General features: G+C 40.7%; 1 protein-coding gene across 2 annotated transcripts in view; it reads right to left on the bottom strand.

The window, feature by feature from the left end:
- Positions 1–22,943, bottom strand: part of KCNQ3 (potassium voltage-gated channel subfamily Q member 3) — a 214,968-nt gene that overhangs the window by 20,306 nt on the left and 171,719 nt on the right. The window contains exons 2-10 of one of the 2 annotated variants that reach the window (XM_065050202.1): positions 18,661–18,751; positions 17,162–17,288; positions 15,268–15,440; positions 13,177–13,332; positions 11,862–11,972; positions 10,568–10,663; positions 9,295–9,389; positions 7,583–7,609; positions 3,781–3,837 (exon numbers count right to left, since the gene is read on the bottom strand). In XM_065050202.1, coding sequence (XP_064906274.1) covers positions 3,781–3,837; positions 7,583–7,609; positions 9,295–9,389; positions 10,568–10,663; positions 11,862–11,972; positions 13,177–13,332; positions 15,268–15,440; positions 17,162–17,288; positions 18,661–18,751 — 933 coding nt within the window. 2 annotated transcript variants of the gene reach the window in all.

Here is a 22,943-nt window from a genome sequence, read left to right on the forward strand (position 1 = left end):
CCAGTGATGAGGTGATTTCCTCAAAGGCAAGAAGTAATCACATACTACATATTGGCTTCTAGCAACATATTAAATGTCACAAGATTTGGTTTAGTAACACTATAGAGAAGCTCTCAAGAGAAGAATTTGTTTAAGGCAGAGAACCTGAATGATAAAGCAGAAAAATAGGTGTGAGAGAGGATTCCTGTTTTTTATAAAATGAGTTTAATACTATATTAGAAGAAAAGAGTTGTCATTACATGTAGCCTCTCACTTTCTCTCCAGAAACTTCCATAGTCCTTCAAAAAACACATCCAGCTCTCTCAAAATTTGTCCCCCAAAACTCCTGTAACAGCTGCCTTCCTTACCAAAAGAAAAAGAGGCATAAAGTGCATTGCAAGGACCTGTAGGGATCAGACCTGCAGGAAAGGGTCAGTATCAGTTTAGGAATAAACTGTTGTCCTAAGACTGTTCCTTGAGCATCTTAGGTTCAGGAGCTAAAACTCATCTGATCTGTCTTAAGTTGTTCAAAAAGTTAAATGTCTTGTCTAGAGGTTAATCTTTAGACTCCTATCTATAGTCAGTGGGAAGTTAGCAGCCTACAGGGTAAAGTTCAGCTTCTTTTCACTCCAGGATGAGTTTAAAGCTGGGGGAACTTGTCTCTTGTTATTGACTACAGAAAGATCCCGAGGAGAAAACATTTAAAAAGCATGTCTCTAGTCTAAGCTAAAGTTACCTAAGCTGAAACCTTCCACATCAATTGAATCCTGATGATTAACCCTTAAAGTAACATTCAGATTCATAACAGTACATTTGTGCAATAAATATAGACAATTGTGTTCATATCCAGGCAGCCAGAGCAGTAGACTCATCAGAAAATAATTCATCAGCTTCACATAATAAAATACAACAGTATGTTGTATACAAAACAAAATAAAACAAAACCCAAGCTTCTTTCCAGATAATGACTAGCTGTCATCAGAGAAAAAATGGACTTTATTCTCATTTCCAAGCCATGAAATCTGGGTCTGCTGGGGTTTTTGTTTTCATTGTGCTTTTTAAAAAGACTTAGGAAGCGTTTGTTCTCATAACACAATCTCCTTCCATAAACTAGCATGCGCATGGCTCAGTCTCCGAGTATGAAGCATGCGCAGATCACATCATCCTTCATGAGAGTGGTTAGGACAGTGGTTCCCACCCACAGGTTCATGTACTGCTGCTTGTCTTTCAGACTCCTCCTACTGATGCTGGGTGCTCTTCCTCCCCTTGGGACAGCTATCCCACTTCATTTGGCTTCCCCACATTCAATAAAGTGTGATTCCTGACTTCCAGCACAATTCCAGAAAATGGGAGGATTCAAATGCATCCCAAACATGCCGATAAAAGTGCTGAGTATTTTCTTGGACTAGCCTGGATACACCATCATTACTTGTCTTGCATGCTATTGCATCCTCTCCCTTGTGCTGGAATAAAAATTTTCCTAACACCTTTGTCTTTGAAGCAGAGTCCCAGCACTAGAACACCTTAATTCTGTGGTAGATACAGATCACCATAAAAAGAGGAAGGCAGAAGCAGTGCAGACAGTTTGGCTGTAAAGCTTCCTGGCTAAACAACAATTCAGCTCTCAGATTCTTTCTCCCCAACAGCACTGGGAATTATTTTCAAACATCTGAGAGATGAATATGGTGGCTGGACATATCAGAGATGGGTGACTTCTGCAGCAGATGTTTTTTTACCTTTGCTCACAGTAAAGAGTGGGAACCACTGAACTAGAAATACTTTTTCCAGAAAGAGTCATGCAAGGAAATAATGTAGTTACATCCCATCATGCAAACCAGGTACTCTCCTCTCTGTGCTTTGCCTAATGTTGGCATTTCATAAACAAATGGTACATGTATGAGAAGAAAAATAATGAATTAATGCTGACATTGAAACAAACACAGCCCTTTTCCATGCATTTACCACTTTCACCAAACAAGGAGTAAAAATAATCAGGTATTTTTTCCATATTTTTCCAGTTTAGCTAATCATTAAATTCAGTTGTTCTCAAGTAACTGGTAGTAAAAGGCAGTCATGCCTCCAATATTTTACTACATTATCAGCTGTGCTTATATGGATGAACTTAGCTTTGGGCAAGAAAACATTCTGAATGAGATTTCCAGAAGTATTCTCTTTTGAACTAGTCCCAGTAGAAATTAGCATGAAACTAATATTATAAGGACAGTCATAAATCCTTCACTGAATACCTTCAGCTGATCTTGCAAAGCTGATGTGTTTTCTTAATCTAAAACAAAGTGCATTCTGCACTTCCAAGGTACTTCTGAACTTTGGCCAATCTACTTGCCCTTTTAAGGAAATCAGGTGACATTCTTTTCTATAAAGAGGAACTAACAAAAATATTCAGTTTCAAAATAATTGACTAACTTCTTGACAACTAATGTCTTAATTTAAAAAGCCACATTCACCCTGAATCTTGAGGTCTAAATTTGCAGGTTTCTGATGTCTGAGGTGGAAACACCCTCTTTAGCCAAACAATTTCCACAGGCTTTGGTGCTGTATGTCCTCATTGGTATGTAGTTGTAGTCATCACTCTAAATCCAAACTCACTTGCCATCCAGATTATTTGCCCAGAAATATGTACACAGGTCCTAAACTGAGCTCAGCTTTTATGTCCTTCAGAAAGAGCACTTATGCACACTAAGGGCCTTTGCTTGGCCCGTCTTCTCATCCACACTTTCTAAAGTGATTGGAAATGGGTAAAAATAAGCAATGGCAAGCAAATCCATGGGGAGAATAATCCAAGTTCAGTTATTGATGAAAACAGGATGGATATCTTTCACCAATGGATACAGCCAGTAACGTAAGTAGAAACCATGTGGACGTCGACCCAGTCTTTACTTTGCAGTGAATGTATCTCCATGTGTCACCCACTAGAAAACAAACCAAACTAAAAAATCCATGTGTCTTGACTATTTTGCGTGGGCTAATCATCCAGTGAAAAAATGGAGTGTTTCACTAGCAGCTCTCCAGAAGCTGAAGAGCTCGTGCTAGGAAAGCTGAGTTGTGTGTTGATGATTTCACGTTTGTGGAATGAAGTGGGAATGAGAACAAAGAGCTAAAGTTGAATGACAGCAAGATGTTTGTGTGGAATAGAAGAACATGCTTGACAATTTAGTCAAAATATTAGTATTTCTGATGATGTGTCTTTCAAATTCCTGAAATGCTACAAATTATTTCCGTGTTTCTTTGCAGGAAGATAAAGTTCTTGCTCTACATCTTAGGTCACAGTTCAGCAAGGTATTTAAGCATGTCACTAGCTTTATTCAGGTGATCAAAAGCATCCACTTGTTTTCCATTTGCTGAACCAAAACCTGTAAATACACAGGCAGAGATGTTGTCTCACTGAACTGAAATGCAAAGTGACTTGCATGAATTTGTGTTGGCAAGGTTGGGGCTACATGGCATTTAGCTCTTAAGGTATATTTTTCTTGCAGTAAATTTCTAAATGATTTGCAGAGTAAGTATCATTCGCATTCTATGAAAACAGAGAAAAACATTTGTTTCTAAGCAGATCATTGGCAGAGTCAGGATTAGATCCCACGTTTTCTGAACAGCAGAACAATGAACTATCTGAAAGGACATGCAACTTTTTTATGCTTAAATAGCTTTTCAGTCTCATCTCCCCTTACTTTTTACAGTGGTTAGATGAATTACTGTAGTAAAAACAGAAAGTGCAGGCAGAGAATGGCATGCAAGAAATATGAAAAGAGTAAGACTCAATTGTTACTTGAATGTATATACCTAAGTTTTCTGGTGAGGCTTGATCCAAGGAATGACTCCCTACTAAAAATGACATTACTGTAAAGTGAAGAAAAGTTATTAAGATGAGACGTTAATGATTACTCATGAAAAGCTCTATGAAAAAGAACGGGAATAGCCTTTCATTTGTAGTTAATGTAGTGTGCAGATCAGAGTGGCTTTTTCCCTCTTCTTGTTTTGGGCAGATGCATTAAGAAGAAATGCTGACAGTGAATTTTTCCACCTTGCAAAATATTATTTCATTTTCATTATACTCTTACTGCTTGCAATACAAAAATGCACCATGTTATATGCATTCTTTCATACTCTCATAATAGGAAGGACTAGTATTGATTCTGCACTTAAAAAAATCTAACCAACTTTCTAATGGCAGGGAAATATTATTCATCTTGTAGAGATAAGGAAACAGGGATAAATGACTTTTCCGCTATCACATAATAATAGATCTAGGAATTAACATGCTCTCCTGATGTCTAGTTCTACTGGTGGACCAAGCTGATTAGGAGAAAGACCCTAGAAGTTCAAAATCCTTTGCTAAAGTGACTGTACATACAAGCGATTCAAAATTCTTCAACAGGTGGAAATCAGTGGAACATCTGCTAACAACAGTGCTGAAAAATCAGTTCCACTATTCCTTCCTCAAACACAGACATAAAAAGTTGGTCCAAAATAAATGATATGTCCATCAAACAAAGGCCCATCCAAAAGGCTGGGATATATAAGTCAAGCACCTCTGAGTGATTTGCTGCATTCCAGTAGAAATAAGCATTAACATTTTTCTCATAGATCTTCCCTCTTGGGAGCTAAACAGATGAAAAGCCTTTGCAATACATACAGAAGAGCAATTGCTATCTGAGATTTCACATGCTGGCAGTTTAAGGCATAGATTAAGGAAGAAAAAGCCAGTAGCATCTCTGGTATGAAGTCAGTCAACTCCCCACCAGTGAGCAATGAACAACACAGTCCCAGTTCCTCCTGCTTTTGGGGACTATAAAGGGCATGTAAGGGAAATGCTCTTAACAGCATCATATGTACCACTTCACTGCTTTCATGACCCAGCTTACTGTCTAGCTCAAGGGGATCCAGCATGCTCTTCATCATATCTCACATCTTCACAGTGTAGTTTAAAGGGAGCTTTCCATAAAAGTGTGATGAGCCTTGGGCTGCTGCCACTTTTATTTGCTTTCTACTACCCCAAGTCCTTCCCTGAATCCTTGCCTTGAGATCCAACTTCTGAAATGGCCTCTTCCATTCTGTTGTCTCTCCTGTGTTTTTCCCAAGAGGTCTAAGAACGAGGGGCTGCATCTGGCTGTGACCTTGTGGTGATAACAGCTCCTGCTTCCAAGCAGGGAACCTAGAAGAATCTGTCGCAGAGTTCCACTCTGCCACTGTGGAGTTCCTAAACAGCTTTTGCACCACAGAGCAGAAACCTTGCTGCTTAAAGTGCTATCCTTCCCCGAATTTTCAGACAGTCAGGCCTCATTTTTAGTTTATTAACCAGTTAAATTTTCTGACTCTTCTGGGAAAGCTTTGGACCAATGATTCTCTCTCCTTTTTCAACCACTGTTCAGACAATGCGGTTTATTACTACATCTTTCCCATTAAGTACTTAACTGATGCAAGAACCTAGAGACTGAGTGCACTTATGGGCTGATCTCTCCACTAGGACCATACTCCCTTATTGCTCATTTATTTAAATACAGCCTTAAATGCGGACTGCAGTGGAGTGCGAGTAATACTTTCTGTGCTAAATCACTGCAGGAGAAAGATAAATTTTTTTCTTTTTTTTTTTTTTAATTATCTGGTCTGTAAATAACGAGTTTTATGAGAGAAGGGAGGTGAGACTGTCAAAACAACCAGATTTTATGGCTCAGTCCCATGTCTACTGAAGTCAATGGATGCTCCCACAAGTACCATCATTTGCCTGTTTACCTGGAGGGTTTCCAAACCCTCTTATTGAATCCTTATTTCCATAAACACATTCTTACTAACAGGAAGACTCCAATACAGGTTTACTGATGATTTTGCTGGAGGGTTTTACATATGTAACAACATAAAAGCGAGATATATCCAGCCAGAATGAGGGGCCCTGGGACTACAATTTTAAAGATTTGGAGCTGTGAGTCATACTTTTCAGTTTTTAAACTAGCACATCAAGATTACATGATTCCTTCTACTGGTCTGAAAGATAAAGCAACTCAGAAGCTGCTCCACAAACTGTTTTGACACTGCAGGTGCAGGAGCTTCTCTCGGGGGGCTGTGACAAACAGCAAACTGCAGCATTCACTTGCCTAATTTTAATCTGCTGCTGTATCTAAGTCAGAACACGTTTTGGCTCAAGGTATGAAGTTACATACGCAAAAGGATTTAATGTCCTAAGCTTCCTCCTACATATTAAAGGCCAAAATTAGGTGTCTGCCAACCCTGGAGATGGCTAAAATCTCTACACATCTACAAGAATGGAACTGAGCTTGCTCATCACTGCTTAGCCCAAGCAGTGTCATGGATGTATAGTAGTTCAGGTTCATGAGAGTTCACAAAATAGGTAACTCTCATCCAGACAGTCTTTGAAGAGGAGCAGGTTAGCTCATGATGATGGTGGCAGGAGGTGGAAATCATCTTTTCCTAATGATTCAACACTATAACACTTGTCTCTACTGTAAGAAAACTTGGGATAGGTTTTTATTTTCTGTTTAGAGGAGGTTTGAACCCCAAATTCATAGGAGAACAAGTGTGGATCTGTTTTTTTTCAGCTTCCTATATCGAAGCTGTCATGTGTTGTATGAAATGTTTAAAGAGCAAAAAGAAAAACAGAACTCTTAATCAGGCCAGGTGTTGGAACTGAGGCCTGTCCTCTGACTAACAGCTTTCAAATTTTGCTACTGTTCTTGACCTTTTTCTCTGTGCTGTACATAGGGATGCAAATAGAAATAGCTTCAGTGTGAGTCTGTGGAACTATTTATCCTTTAATTGGCATTGACTTTCATTGTGGGTGATCTGTTGATAGCAGATTAGCATTAAGTATTTCACATTTTTGACCTAAGGTGTTGAATTATTTTATATGCTTTTGAATCTTCAACTTAGCTGGAGGGGCTTATGAATGTATGATTTCCATTTGAGACCTTGCAGATTGACTGACAAGAACCACTCTGCTGTAGCCTTCAGTGACTGACCAGTATTAGGATTGATGGCTTTTTCATTCTCTTTGCTTGTAAACTCCCCCAAGTAGCTGGGTATTTCCCCATCTGTTTCAGCAGGGGTGGGACCAAGGCCTCAACACCAATGTAGCTTTTTTAGTACTGCCAGACAGATTGACTATCCTGCTGACCCATTTTAGCCTTCCACCTTAGTATTTATCGCCATGAAATCTTTGCACATGGTGAATCGACTTGATTCCTTACCCTGCAACATTAGTCTGTGCAGGACGGTTGAGCAATAACATGAAACAGAACTTTGAATTCACCCCAGAACAATGTGGATGCTAACCTTAGCTCTATGACATGGATCAGAAATCTAGACCATGATTAATAATTACAAACAATAAAGCTGTTTACATACAATCAGCAAGCAACACTGTCTTTGTACAATTAGCATTTCAGCTGTGTTGTTAAATTGGGAAAAAAAGCAAGAAATTAGGAAATGGATTGGTTAATCAGTTTTGATGGCTACCTGTGGTGTTAGTAGCATGTTTTGGTTAACAGCTCATGAATCCACAAAGAACCATTTAACCTGCATCCTCCAATAACTGGATTAAAACAAGGCTACAATAATGGCAGCTACATACCTGGCAGTACCATCCAATTGCTCTTTCCTTTTGTAGAAGAGAGGAAGCATTACAAGAAAGCAAGGAGAGAAAAATTACATAAATTCAGTAGATTTTTTAAAACAGAATCACTAATATATTGCTAATGGTTTATATACCTCTTTTGTTTTGTGACTGTAACTAACAGCAGAATAAAAGCCACATTTGCAACCAAAGTAAAGCAAAGAAAGTGATATAGGTTCCTGAAAACAGCCCTTGCTGCTTAGACTGGCAATCCAGTCTTTGGTGAGCAATGAACCCTTGCCCTCTCTGCCAGGTCTTTATTTGCAAAACACCTATTAAATTTCAGTTTGCATTTGAATCACAGAATAACCTACACACAATGAACAAGCTTGAAATCACAGTAATCAGTCCAGACTCCAGGAAAGCCTGAGAATTATTCTCTGAACAAAACCTGAGGTCAAAAAAACCATCTAGAAATCACTCTGTGATGGATAATGTGGAAATAGATAGAGAGTGAGAAGGTATAAAGAAAAGGAAAGGTACTGAGCCTTAATTAAATGCTTGTTGTATTTTTTCTTAGAGATTTCCTTTTTGGCCTATATGAAATCAATCCTAAAGAAATATATTGTGAATTAAAAAAAAAAAAAAGAAAAAGGAAAAGTTAATATTTGTAATTGATGAAGGCAGGAGCCTGAAATGTTTATGCAAGTCAGTTTTGAACAACAGCTGGAGCCGCAGTATTAGCTCATTGTACACAACTTAAATGTGGAGACTGAGTTGAGCAGTAGTTTGAGGGCACTTTTTTCAGACTGAAAGTTTAAAGTATAAACTTGGAGAAGTAATGCACATTATTGGAAACTGATAGTCTATAGCTGAAAGTCTTGGCTTACTTAGTGCCAACATTTTAAAAAATTAAGACCTCAAGGTGAGGAAAGTGCCTGTTTGACAGGCAAGGAAAGTGAGGATCAGACAGACTCACACCTGTAAAGACAGGAGTGTCCATGAAGTCTGAATGTCTTTATGTATGGAAAGCTTTCCACAGAACTCAAAAGTGGTATTAAAATAAAACCATGACCCCAGCTGCCTAGCAAAGTTTTCTTGTGAACCTCCAGTTAATAGTTTCAGTGAGAGACAGTTTAAAGTGTGCTTTGGCTGTGCTCCACTGAATTATCCCCTACAGTAATTGGTATTGCCAAAAAACAAGCATTTAACAGGCATTAGTTATCTTCACATGCCCTGGCCACCCCTGTCAATAACACTGTTCTCAGGCCAGTTGAATTAGAGAGAAGAATAAGAATTTTAAGCGTAGCCTGTCTCTTAAAATTCACAAGTGTATCATAGAGCGTGTAAGAAGTACAGGTGCCTGTGAAATCCAGGGCTTAAACTTTATCAGGATCAAAATTACAGATGGAGAAATTGAGATTTCCAGGACAATAAACTCCAGAGTCTTACAAAGGGAAGCTGACGGTGAGACAACCTTCTCTTTTGTTTAACGCCAAAATGAGAGCTCCTGATGGAGTTATCTGTGTGCCCTTAATATAGCCCACGGGGGGAAAGGAGAAGAAATGGATCCAGAAGCCAAAACCCATGTTTTTCACTCTCACCCAGAAAGTTAACAGGCAACTCTCTGCTACCTACAACAGCCTCATTGATATATATGAAGTCTACGTATCCTGTCCTGACTTATATTTCACATAAAATGATGATGGAGAAGTGGATAATGCACTTACCTGAAAAATGGAAATGACACAATTGATTCATAAAACCTCCAGGTAGCAACTAGATCAATCCTGTTGGGGTTAGTAGCATAGTATCTCCAGGCAGCCTGAATTAGAAGGGAGAGGAAATCATTAGTGTGAGGTAAGCAGCCAGGTTGTTTCAAAGAACATAATGCACCTGAATGACTATTTGGAAATTAACTACTAATCAGCCACACCAAATAAGTGTCATTGTATGGTGAAATTATTTACACTGGATTATGATCTGGGAGGGCTATTAAAGGAGACAGGACATGAGAAAGAACCACTGACATCAACAAGACATCACATTGGGTTAAACTGGTTTTATTCTCTTGTCTGGTATGTCTATGAGAGCTTCAAGCACTGCTGGACTTGTCCAATATTTCTGGAAGTGCTTAAGCTAGTTTACTCTCTAATGTACCATCAGAGGAAATTTTACTATGCAAATTTCTGGTTCAGCACTGAGATTCAGTCAAAATTCTCTAAGCGCATACCTAAAAAATTACTGTAGCTAAATTATCTACCCACAAAGCGTAGATGCTTCAATTTAAAAGCTGAGTTCAATTCACCACTCATCCCTGCAGCCACTTCTGTTTGCCAAGGAGCATTTTGAAAGAGAACAGCATGATATGCCCCTCAGCCTGTTTCTCCTGAGGGCTGGTTTGGTCCTGAGCACTCCTGAGAACCAACACTTCCATCTGATATCACAGAAACTTTCTCTGTGCCTCTGTGGAATCGATGCCATTTGCTTCACTGCTGTCACAGCGTGCTCCATGCCTACTAAGAGCAACTTCTGTCAAATTTGTCAGCCCCCAGACTAGTAATTTTAATCTTAATTTTCTGAATTTGTAACAAAGGCCATAACTGAAGCTCAAGTGAGCTAAGGAGTCTCTTTCCATTGAATCCTCTGATTGTCCAGTAACATAACAGAAGATTCAGGGTGTGTTTCAGTTTTTACAGTTGTTTGCCTTGACTGAAGCAGTCACTGCCTATTGTGTTACTTCTATTGCTGTTTTCATAGCAATAACAACATCACTTTGCATATCAAATCACTCTCTCCAGGGAACTGACAAAACCTGGATTTTGGAAAGTATATGTTTCTGGCAGCTTTTTTTCTGTGATTTTGTGGCATCAAACATAGCTTCTCATGTCCTGCAATAGGAAATGAGAATTTGGACAGAGGGGAAGTGAGGGTCTTTGTTAACATGATGTAGCAGTCTTCATACACAACACTTTTTCAAGGACAGGATAAGTGGTTGCAAACCTGAATGAGTTCGGCTGCTGGCTTTCTTCTTTTCTCAAAATGTTTTTGACGATGTTGTTCCTGGACCTTCAATGCCAGCCCTGAGCCCAAAATGCCCTGAAAGCATAGAGTGATGCAAGATGTTTGACATTTCTTACTCAGAAAAAAATGGATTAGTGATGAGAAGAAGCAGGTCTGTAGGTGGAGGTGGATATGGCAGTACAGCATGTCTTTTCCATCACACCGCTCATGAGACACGAGATTTTAATGGCCATACCAAAGCCTTTTATGGTCCTCAACCAGCTTCTTCAATGTCTACTGCCTTTCCAAAGTGGAGGTGTCTGTGTGGTGCATTACTTTCCACCCAGGGTAGACTGAAACTATGCTTCTATGATAAAAAAGCTATGATACCCATACTCTGGATTTGGGTGTGTGGGAGTTCCCATCCTCTGTGAAATTCTTTACAAGTCTCAGTCTAAAGGAAATGTATCCTAAACTCTGGACTTGGATGGCTTCTCTTGCTATTTGGCTCATCTCACTCAGATCTTGCCTCATTCTTACCTGAGGACTTTGCAGACAAGACACGTATTTGGCCCGTATAACACAAGAGAATAAATACACTTTCAAAAGCAATTTAGAGATCATTTATTAAGCAGTCAGAGTAGGATTAGCCTGGCTAGATCAAAAATACCTGTACTGTCACCTGTTATCTAAATTGCCTTTCATTTTAGTGGGAAGAAACAGCACTTCAATGAAGGCGTCAAAGATCTCCTCCAGGAAGAAAGGGAAACAGGTGAGATGAAATGTTCTGTAGAGCTGCATTGGTTAAAAAGGACAACCACTGGTCTGTAATGGTCACTCAAATGTAGATGTCTAGCTTGCAAGTGTTTAAAACTGGGTAATATGGGCCCAACCCTAATTGTTAAACAATGGCCCCGAAATCCTTTAAAAATACATTTTGTGTGGCTATGTCAACACCAGTAAACTAGCCCAGGCCAGGATATAGGTTCAAGAACTGCCCTGTGATTTCCCAGACTGTTCACCTGCTGGATTAATTTTGATGTGTGACGATTAGCGCTGTCTCAGACAATGCCCACATATGATTCAAGGAGCGTTGGAATGACATTATTCCCAATAGTCTTTATGGGGAGTTAGGAAGAAAAGAATTTGATTTATTTGTGTAGTATAGCTCAAGTGTTTGAATTACTACTTAAAAAGGGATTTTGAGTGTACTGAGAATGTTGATCATTCTACCTTCCTTTTACAAGCCCAGAGCATTGGGCTGTGGCTAACAGAGGAGGGGGAAGGTACTTACTGCAGGAAGAGCAAAGAAAGACACTCCAATGAGAGAAAATGTAGCTGCAATCAGTCGTCCCTCCCATGTTTTGGGGGTCTTGTCACCATATCCAATCGTGGCGAGGGTGATCTGTGGGTAGAATGACCACAACATCCCATAAGAAAAACAAAGCCAGCAGTTCTGCTTTAAATGTTGCCATGAAACTTGCATAACGCACTTAGCTCTATGGGTGTTCATGCACAGCTTCTTAAAAGAGGATTTTGACAATGGGTTAACTGATTTTTTAATTTTTTTTTAATGGCATGGTAGTCCAGAAACATTGCACCGTGGACAGTGGATTTAGTCTTAAAACAGCTGCCTCTCTAGGATGTCTTTGTTGAAAGGGAACTCCATGCGATGTTGCATGCAGAGTGCACCTCCTGCCCATCATTACTGCACAGTTAGGAACGGGACTTGTTGATTAAAAGCTTACAGAGCTTTAACAACACATCAGGACTACCTCTCCCTGAAGTCCCAGTCTTCATTAAGCAAAGGTGACTTTGTGAAAACCTACTCCTTTGCTGCAGAATTGCTAATTTCTAACTGTGTACATTTTCTCACCAGTAAGACTTTACCTGAATGTCCTATTAGACAAGGATATGAAAATATCCGGGTGTTCCATGCAACACTTAGGATCTTTTGATAAATAAAGATGGGAGGGAAAGAGGGATCTCACCATTTAGGAGTGAACTGCATTAATAAAAAAATATACTGCTGAATTGTATAATAGTCACAGAATGATATAGGCTGACCTAACTGTTGCTAGTAAAGCAACATGAATTTTGTCTACCAGGTGGCAGGCATATTTTGTGATCACCTGAACAGTGGCACAAACCAGCTACTCATCTCTTCATCAGAAGAGACAAGAACAGATGTATCAAAGGTCCCTCTAGCTCAGTACTACCAATGGCACGTTTCTTGGGGAATGCATGCAAGACATAAGATCCCAGAGACATTTTTGTCTTGTTAAATTTAATCCCATTAAACATTGCCTAATGCTCCAATCTATCTAGATCACTCTGCAAGGCCCCTTGTTGCTTAAGAGAATCAACAGCACCTTCCAGTCTGGCCAGCTCTGGTTTAAACACCTCAGGGTCTTTTTCTGACTGAAAATCAACAGAGATATACATCTAGTAATTGGTTGTAAGGACATCCCTACTTTGGTAATGTTATACCAGTAACGTGCTCCTCACAGAAATTTAGCAGCACTTATACTGTAATCCCTAACATCAATACTTTATCTCTTCTTGGATATAAAGTTTTTAAGAACAGGATAAGGTATTTTTTGACTCACCAGCCCCCACCACAGTGCATCTGCATAGGTTTCAAACTCTTCCTTCATCTCCACCCCATTAGCATCCTTTTCAGGAACATCTTTTTCAACCAGATAAACAAGAAACGAGGATAGGATGAGTGTCAGGAACCCGATGTACCAAGCTGTGATAAGTTCCTGCAAAATAAACAGATGGACAATAGAGGGACTGAAAAAAGTCTCAATACGGTGGTAGAGTAAACTCCAGGAGAAGACAGAAGCACTGAGGATAACAGCAGAGCTGTCCGTGACCAGGCCAGCTCAGCACTTGCTGGGAAATAATGCAGAGATTTATAAGAATTAGGCCTTACACGGCATCTTCCTTGGGAACAGCTTGGAGCAATCTGCAGTAGTAGGGGAATAAAGCTGGGTTAAAGGCTTAGCTGCACCCATGGCCTAGGGTGCTGCAGGGCACTGGCTCTGACCTTGACTCTTCCCATTCCTGCTGCCCCGAGGCTTGGTCAATCTTGGCAGGCAAATCATCAGCTCTGCCCTCTCCCTACCTCCAGGGAGCTAAGGCTGCAGGATGCAGTTCCTTCTCTTTAGGAACATGAAAGCAGGTTTCACCAGGAATTATGGTTTCACTATTAATTAGTGTGATAAGAACAGAGTTTGAAAACCACCTGTGTGAAAACAAAACCTGAGCTCCCTTATTTTAGAGACTGACTAAAGTGGAGTGTGTGGCTACTCTCAATGAGGTGGGAGATCAGCAACCTAAGTTAAAATCCAGCCAAAGCAGAAACATTGTTGGTGAACATATTGAAAAGTGGGTAAAAAAAAAATCAATAATCCACTTCATTTCATTTTCTGAGAACTGCACTTGAAATGGAAAAAGAAAAAAAAGCTGTAGCTGAGAATTTCATAATTAAGTCAACTCTCTTGGCTAATTTCGGTAGTGCAACCACAGAAGGAAATCTATTGGTTAACCTTGTTATCAAAATTGTTTATCTAGTGAAGCAAAGTTCTTCAGTGAAGAAGTTCTTCAGTTCTTCAGTGGAGCAAAGTTCTCACAATCCCTTCTTATCTCCATCAGTCAGCTGAGGTCCAAAGAAGATAGTGGGGAATCAGACAAGGAACCTTTGAATGAAATCCTACACAATGAAGCCTTGAAAAATTTATAAATAGTGTCTTTGGCTCATAGACCTCTTCTGTGATCTTAGTTTGCTGAGAAACGTTTTTGACATGTTACCTGCCTCACAGTACATTTATATGGGGAAGAAACAGAAGTTGGTGTGAAATGAAGCAGGGTGGGTAACCTCATCAGCCACTACAAGGAAGTGAAGTCAGCTTTGCCAGCTGGCATTTTAATTTTCAAAAACCCCTAAAATGTCAAGAATGTCATTCATGGATAAGAAAAAGCAGTACACAGCACAGAGTATATGCAGTTTTTCTACACCCAGTGCAGATAAGAAATCTCACCTAGAGGATTTTTATGCAGATAGTTTTAGACTTGCAGTAATGTTTGGTGGCCATGCCAGAACACAAAGTATCTGTCTGGTGTGAGACAGGATGTGTCAGACTATTGCATCAAGTTAGACTGAGTAAAGATTTTAGAAATTTTCCTTGTCAGGGTTTACATTGTGTACAGCTTTGCATAGTCTGGCCCATGCTTCCAAAGAGAAGTTGTATCAGTAGCTCCCTCCAAAAACACAGTTCTGCTAACCAGTCTCTTTTCACTCCTCTAGAGTTCTGTTCCACCTGTTGATCAGGCAAGCCTGAGAAGCCACTAGAACTGTGTCGCAAATACAGAGGCGTTTCTGTCAAAGATTTCAACATACATCACTATTGAAGGGATGTCACTGCTCTCTTCAGTCTAAAGGCAAAATCCCTGTTGTGATGACTGTGTGAATCAACACTGTCATAACTTCCCAGCACCACTATTGGGTAGGGAAATGTAAAACTAGGGGCAAAAATGGTTCAGAGTATGGAAGAGGGAATAAAGTTGAAAGGATGAAACCATTGCTTGAACTACTGGCATAATCCCAAGGCATTGTTGTAGCTGTGCATCCCCTCTCCTGCCCTTCAACATCTCTTCCCAAAGCCCCAGTTAAGCCCTGGAGGTTCTTTACTTACTTTGCTATGTGCACAAATGGCTGATCCCAAAAGTTTCCATGTACCACCCCGCCTGTCCATTCGGAGCATCCGCAGGATCTGAAGGAAGCGGAGGCTTCTGAGGGATGTGGCCAGAACATTGCCTTGGTTCCCAACAGCAACCACAGGCACTGAAGCAATCAGCACAAAGATATCTGCAAGGCAAAAAGAACAATGCCTGCTAATAAAAGTGGTCCCATCACCTGCTTCTTAATCCCATCTGGTTGTGCTGCAAGTTTCCCTGGGCAAATTGTAAAGCTGCCTGAAAATGCCTTCTCTTGCCAATTAAACAGATCTCTGCACCTGCTGCACAGTCGGCATCGTGCACAGAACCCACGAGGGAGACTCATAATCTGTGCACAGATCAATGCTCTGGACTTGAGGCACTGGCTGAGCCAGCTTAGGAATGCACAGAAACAGTGCTGACAGAAAAACAACCCTAAATTAATCTGTCCACAGGAACAACATTTTGAAAGCAGACTTATAGGTCAGCAGATAAGAAATTCAGTTTTGATGATGCATCTAGTGTTGTTTTTCTTTTGGCTGAATTTCCCCATTAAAATCTCAAAGCCAGTACTGTTTTCTGTGAGTGCCCGCAGTGCCAATTTGCTGATCAGCCGAGGAAGTCTGAAATGTAAATGACATTGCTTCTTGTTTTCTGTTTGTTTTTCCTTGTTTCCCCCCTACATAGAAAAGCAAGAAGTGCTTCCAAAGAGGGGTTTCAAATGTTCTCTAGGCATTCACTCTTTAAATGGTGTTCATATTGTATTTCCAGCCAAAAACAGTGGCACTGGGTGGGTTTCAGATTCATTCACTTTCAATCATTCTCAAAACAAATTTGTGCCAGTGACAACCAATAGATTATATCAATAAATCAAATGGAATCTTTTCTGTTCTTTACCCAAATATCCATGAAGATTCATTCTCAGAAATGAGATGGCACTTTTAATTAGAAGGTATGAGACAGTCAATCCCACTTGCTTAGCCTTTACAATGCTAGTAGAAATACCACATAAGTCTTTATACAACAGTAGCACCCAAAGGCAAACCATCAAATTGAGGATAGCAGAGACGGACAATGAAAATTTGTTACAATTTTGTCTACCATTTAAACCCATAAGATGAACAAAAGGAGGGAGAGGGAAGAAGGTGACAGGTATTCATGTAACTGCAACACCATGGCTCCCATAGTGCTATGTGCTGCGCGAATGAAGAACAAAAAGCAGTGCTTGGCCTGGAGACCACCAAAATAAACCAGAGAGTCCTGGATACAGTGAATGTGGATGTGCATGAGAGGTGCTCAGAGTGCAGTGAACTCCTAAATGGTGGTTAGTTGGATTGTGGACATAATGGAGAGTTTTAGGATGGGATTCAAACATGAATAATGAGTAGTTTTATGATAGTTGTTGGCAATGCCTTCCAAGCCTGAAAGATAACATAGGTGAAATCACAAAGATACTTGTTTGCAAATGCAGACCAACATTACAAACGTAAAACACAGCATTTGGATATGAAAGTGTTCTGGGAAAGATCCCACAGCAGTGGGATCTGAAGTGGTTTGGAACCGAAGGCAGAAGCAGTGTATTTGGGGATGAGCTTAATAAAAATGCAGTGACACTCAGGACGAGAAAAATCTCTTTGAAAAGGATCCATTTCTTTTCTCACTGGCCAGCCACCCAACTGTCTCTTGAATGAATCGCTTTTACCGGCTACTTTAAATACCAACTCCAAGCAGGACACAGCTCATAGCACGAAGGGCAGATCTGATTCCAGTGTTCTTTGTGCTGCCATTCACTGGTTCTTGGACATCCCCTCAGACTGACTCAGAGGGAAAAGGACTTAATGTGGAAAACAGTAGTAAAGAGAATGTGCTTACCCAGCATGCATAAAGGCTTCCTGGCAAATTTGAGTCTCCCCCTCCATCCTTTGTAGCGACAGCAACACCCAGCAGCCCAGATTCTTAAGGCAAACTCTGCTCCAAAGATGAAAATGGCAAAAGTTTCCTGTATCAAAGACATAAACTACATTGTTAGACTTGTAACAAGTTTTGCGATAATTCTGGACACAAGGATATAGCTGAAGGAAAGAGATGAGGTGCAAGGGTTGGTGTATGTGAGAGAAAAAAGAGAGAGAGTGAGAAAGTGAGGAGGACAATATAGGTTGACGAAAGAGGCAAGGCAGAGTGGCACATAGCTTTGTAGCCTACTAAGTCTGCAGAAGGGATGTCCCCCTGCTGTTGAGTAGATGAGAAGTGCTCACCCTGCCTTGATGGAAGGGCAATTACTTCATAAAAGCCCCCTTTTTTTCTCACAAAATGAGAAGACACCTGTGAGTGGTGACTGCGAAGTCCTCAGTGCACTATATACCCACATCAGGGGTTACCCACCAGCAGCTTGTTCACGCAGCCATATCTACAGAGACAGTGACAGGATACAGTGTATATAAAAGACAAATTTAAAACATCTATTATTCCCTTAAATTTCTGGTGCATGGGAGAATGGAATTTTCCACCTTGCTCAAGAACTCTCCTAAGCATGAGGAGGGAAAGGGGAGGAGAGATCTCCTCTGAGGTGCTCAGTGGAGATAGACAAGGGCAGCGTGGGGCACACAGTTACTTTTCCTCTCTGTGAATAGCTGACAAAGAGGAAAGGGGGATTTTTCCTGATGCTCATACCCACAGCTGCTAGGCACCTCTGAAAACCACTGAGAGCCACATAAAAGCAAGCCGAGGAGAAGGAAAAATAACCTCAGGCTTTTAGAAATGTGAAAAGATGGGTCTAAGAAGGGTAATAGGGACAAAAAGCAAGTTTCATCTTCCCTAGGAGATGAGTCTGTTTTCATACAGGCACTTTTTGAGAAGGAACATGCAAGGGATATTCACCTTTCATTCATTTTGGCACTCAGGTTTTGCTCAGATCTACATGTCTCTAGGGGTACAAGAGGAAATGGAAAGTGAGATCCCAGAAATACTCTTTCTGTGTAGTTTCCCTAGGGATGCTTTTCTACAAGGCCAGGCTAAGCAAGAAGTTGTGCTACTTCATGATAGCTAAGGGAGCTGGGGAAGCTCTTTATTGGGGTCATTTTCATAAAACGATAAATATGCCACATTTATATGTAGTGAGAGTTTTTTCCCTATTTTTTTTCTTCTTCTGCCAAGTGGCAGCCTTGAGCATGAACTCCAGCATTTACAAAACAAGCATGCTGGAAATGCAGAGAAAGGAATATATTTGCTGTGAGTCTATGACAACTGCTCCAGGACCAGAAGAAGAAATCTTATTGCCTGCAAAGTTGGGAGTAAGTTTCGATCACTGCTGATGGGGCTGATTTCAATGCAAGGACATTACCAGGATGACACAGCAGCCACAGTCCACTTACCAGCAAGAGGAGCCAGTCTCCCGAAACAGTTTCATACTCCTTGAAAGTTGTCAGGACAGCTAAGATCAAACACCCCAAGACAATCAGAAACCTGGAATGAAATAAAAAGAAAAAACACAGCATTGTTACCCCTTTCTGCACTTGCATTGGAGATATTGCCTATAAAATCCTGGGTAGAGACCTTCAGGGGATGGCGGCTTCCTATTGGTGAACAGTGAGGTGGGCTCTCATGGAGATCAAGGGTTCTCAACCTGGACAGGGGTCTTGCAGTCAAGAAATCATGGCAAGATCCCAAATAGTCCTGGGACAGACATCATTAGTTAACTTGTTTGCATTCTTCAGGAAGCAAATGGGTCATACTGCATTTTGGGAAGGGAATGTAAGGTATGGCAGAGGACTATAATGCTCAGGAGATCTATTCCAAACTGATGTGCTGTGTGCTTCACAAAATGTGACTGAGTTTGCAGTGGAATATATCTACCTGGCACATCCTGAGAAACAGTAAACTCTTCACTACAATGCAGCACCAGGACAAACCTTCCCTTGAAAACTGCACTGCATCTCTATTTTCCTTCTCTTTTGCACTCCCTTCTAAGCAGATGAAAAGATGAAAGGGTTTGAAAGAGAAACAACAGAGTAAAGTTCTGCTCTCCAGGAAAAGCAGAGGGTGATAAATCACTGGCCCTGTGCTAATGGCTGCCTGTGAGGTTCCAGAACACAGAGATCTGACAGAAAATTTAACTCCCACTGCTGGCAAATCCAATTCAGTCCAATATAAAGTCATGTTGATCTTCTGTGAAAAACTGTTTCTAGGTTCAAGCTATTTAAAATCTTTTACACATAAAGAGGTAAGGAAAATCAAGGGAGTCTCATAAGTTATTATTGTGAAGCAGAGTGAGGAAAGCTCATGATCCGGTACTTCGTGTGTCCAAAACCTCATTCACAGAAACAGAGGGGCAGGTGGCCATGGAAATATTTCAGAGCTTAGTGAATAAACTGGTATGTCTCTCTATAAAAGCTCTGGATCCCTTGCTTTCATAGCTGGGGTACATCAAAGAAATTATAGGCATTGGGTACTGAAATCATCCAGGGAAGAAAGCTTGTTGAGAAACAAACTGTGTTTAGTGTGTGCTACATGATTTGAATTTCAATCTGATACCTAAAGTGTGATTTTATTTCTTGCTGAATGAAACTCCTGCATGTTTCACTGTGTGAAATGAGCAGAGTCCACAGCCTGCACTGCGGAGGCAGAGAGCAAGGGCTGTGGGGCCAGGGCCTCGGCTCAGAGACATGTGTCCTCTCACCTGTCTTGGGGTTTTGCTCCCTTCACGTCTGGGAAAACTTAGAGCTAAGGGAGGGTGTTCTGAGAATTTGCAATATTTTTGCAGCTGAAATAAGAGAGAAGTGAGCTTCAGATAGGTCCTGCCAACTTTTGGAGGGAATTTCCTCCAAACACCACCAACTGGCACCCTCCATGCAAGGAACAGGCAACAGTGAAATGTTTCCCAGCAACCCCCAAAGGATAAATTTGCTGTGAGTTTCCTAACATTAGCTGTTGAGACTGAAGTTTCCTATGCCAGGAAGATTTCAGATAGGCCATTTCAAACGAGGTTAGAACAGAAGCAAATGTGTTTAGAGAATCATAGAATCGTTTCAGTTGGAAGAGACCCTCAAGAACATCGAGTCCAACCATAACCTAGCCTAACTTTAGCACTAAAACATGTCCCTAAGAACCTTGTCTAAACACCTTTTAAACCCCTCCAGGGATGGTGACTCCACCACTTGCCTGGGCAGCCTGTTCCAATGCTTGATAACCACTTCAGTGAATAAGTTGTTTCAATATCCAATCTGAACCTTCCCTGGTGCAACTTGAGGCCATTTTCTCTTGTCCTATCACTTGCTACTTGGGAGAAGAGCCCAACACCCTCCATGCTACATGTTTGCTTATGCTAAACAACTCTAGATTTCTTTGATGAGTTTCCCCTTCATCCACTCACCAGCCAAGCATTATGTGATTGATAGGAAGCAGCCTTTGGATCCAGAATGTGGCTTTTACCATCTCTGTATAGCCACACTCCTGTTGTTCAAGACATTCAACAGTTAATTTTGTAATTCTGTGATGTTCCTGCCGCATCTTCAAGCTTGCTTTGTCACACCATTCGTTGCTGTCCCTACCTTGCAATTATGGAGCCAGTGGCTCATTGGCTTCCCAAGAACCCCAGTCCAGGAGCCCTGGACTGAGAACGGCTGAGAACTTAGCTGAGACAACATGATGCTTTCAATTAGCCATAAATCACCTATGATCTCCCACATCCCAGACACTACAGAGGCACCATCACTAATTCTCCATTTAAAGCCTTGAGCTACTGCTACTTGATGCTTTCCATTACAGCGATTTCTTTATACCATGCAAAAATTCAGTCACTCATCAGCTCACGGGTATCATTTAAATGATTTAATGAAAAGTGAAACACACTGAAAACAGTTCAAGGGAATTACATCATCAGCTACTTAAACTAAAGGAGTGAATTTACAATATCATTCAACAGAACAGCACTGTCAATTAAAGATGATGTACAAATTTTTATCCAAGAGAAAGACAGAAGTTAAGTCAGTAGTGTAATTGTCATCTTTTACCTAGAAATGCCTGCGGTTTTACCACTAGAGGGTATTCGTGCTCTATAGAGCAAGGGAATACTGCTTTCCCTCCTGTTCTCCTTCCCCATGAATCAAACTCAACACAGGTGATCTCACCCATGTATTTGATATGCAGGAAAAGGAGTCTCACAGTGGTGAAAAGACTTTTCCTTGGTCACTAAAATAACCCAAATGTTGGCATTAGCAGACAAGGGATGCTGCTAGCTTGAGCATTCTGTGTGTCACAGCCCACACTCCAAAGTGAGCACCCATCCATGAAAACAAAAGATCTTGCAGGACAAAAAAAAAAAAGGCAAAAATAGGGTGAGAGGATGAGACTGAAGATCACAAGTCACCATGAATAATTTTGAGGGCAAATCCAGGCAGGGAATGTCTGAATCCCCAGGTGCAGGACCTGCATGGATGCAGCCCAGAAGTGCCTCAAAGGTCCAACCCCTGAACAGGAACCACAGTCCCAAAAAACACACAGCCCACAGAGCCCCTGCTCCTTGCTGCAGGAGTCTGGGGTGTGCAGGGATGAGAAGTCTGTGTTGGGACGCATAACCACAATCCATCTTGGACAGGTCACCTGTCCTCCTACCTCACTGTTTCCAAAGGATAAACACCCACTGCAAGTTAATCAAATCACATCCCAGCAATCTTCCCTTAGCATCTGAAATGACAACCGCGTTCAAAGCACGTCATGAATTTTAATCTCCACTGATGCTACGCAACCCACTGATTTCCCTGTAGCCTCTTCTGTTTCGGATCTCAGTGTTTATAAAACATGAAAGTTTTCTTGTGTCCTCTTTCTATGGAAGATGCTATACAGGTGTTATGTTTTTTTCATCAAGCCCCCTTGCTTATCAAAGATGACAAAGATCTTCACCTTGTTATTTATGGCCATATTATGGGTATATGTAGCACCTATGCCCATATTGTGGCCTTTCAAACATAAAGACTCTTATTCGCTTGACAGTTGATGAGTCTATGTTGTCCTATGGCAACAGGACAATAACTGAATCTATACTGTCTAATTTCATCTTTTTGAGGCAACAGTGTAAGTCCAGTGGTTGAGCCTGACTGTAAAATCTTAACAGGCAAATCACAGGGAAAGAAACTACTGAAATGACAGAGGAAGAACAGAGTGGAGATGGACACTGGCTTGGGGATTCATGGGACAGGGAGAAAGGGAGAAAGTCAGAAACTGAGAGTTGTAACGATACTATCCATGGGACACAGAGCACCAAGGGTTAGAAGGGAAAAATAGGGTATAAGTCAAGGTTTAGTAATGAAAATTGAGTTCTCTTAAGCCTGAGCTTCCAACTGAACAGTGTTTCAGTTGGTGGCAGTTCAGACTTCAAGACTGTAAATCAGATTTGAGCATCTAAATCTAGTTCTTCAGTTTTTAATCCTTTCTATCATTTTGCATATTTTTTCACAGCCCACGACATTGTACCAATTTGTAGCATTATGCCTAAAATCCTGATTATTTTATCCATAAGTTCCAGACAAACAAATGGCTGTGCTCTTTTGTCACTGTTAAACTAATATGCAATTCTAATAAATAAATGTTCATGTTATTGGAAATCAAATGTTTAACACTTATATTTTCAAATCATGCTATTTTGGTGCATTCCAAAAAC

Source organism: Columba livia, chromosome 2 (genome assembly GCF_036013475.1).
Source record: "Columba livia isolate bColLiv1 breed racing homer chromosome 2, bColLiv1.pat.W.v2, whole genome shotgun sequence".
Classification (NCBI taxonomy): domain Eukaryota; kingdom Metazoa; phylum Chordata; class Aves; order Columbiformes; family Columbidae; genus Columba; species Columba livia.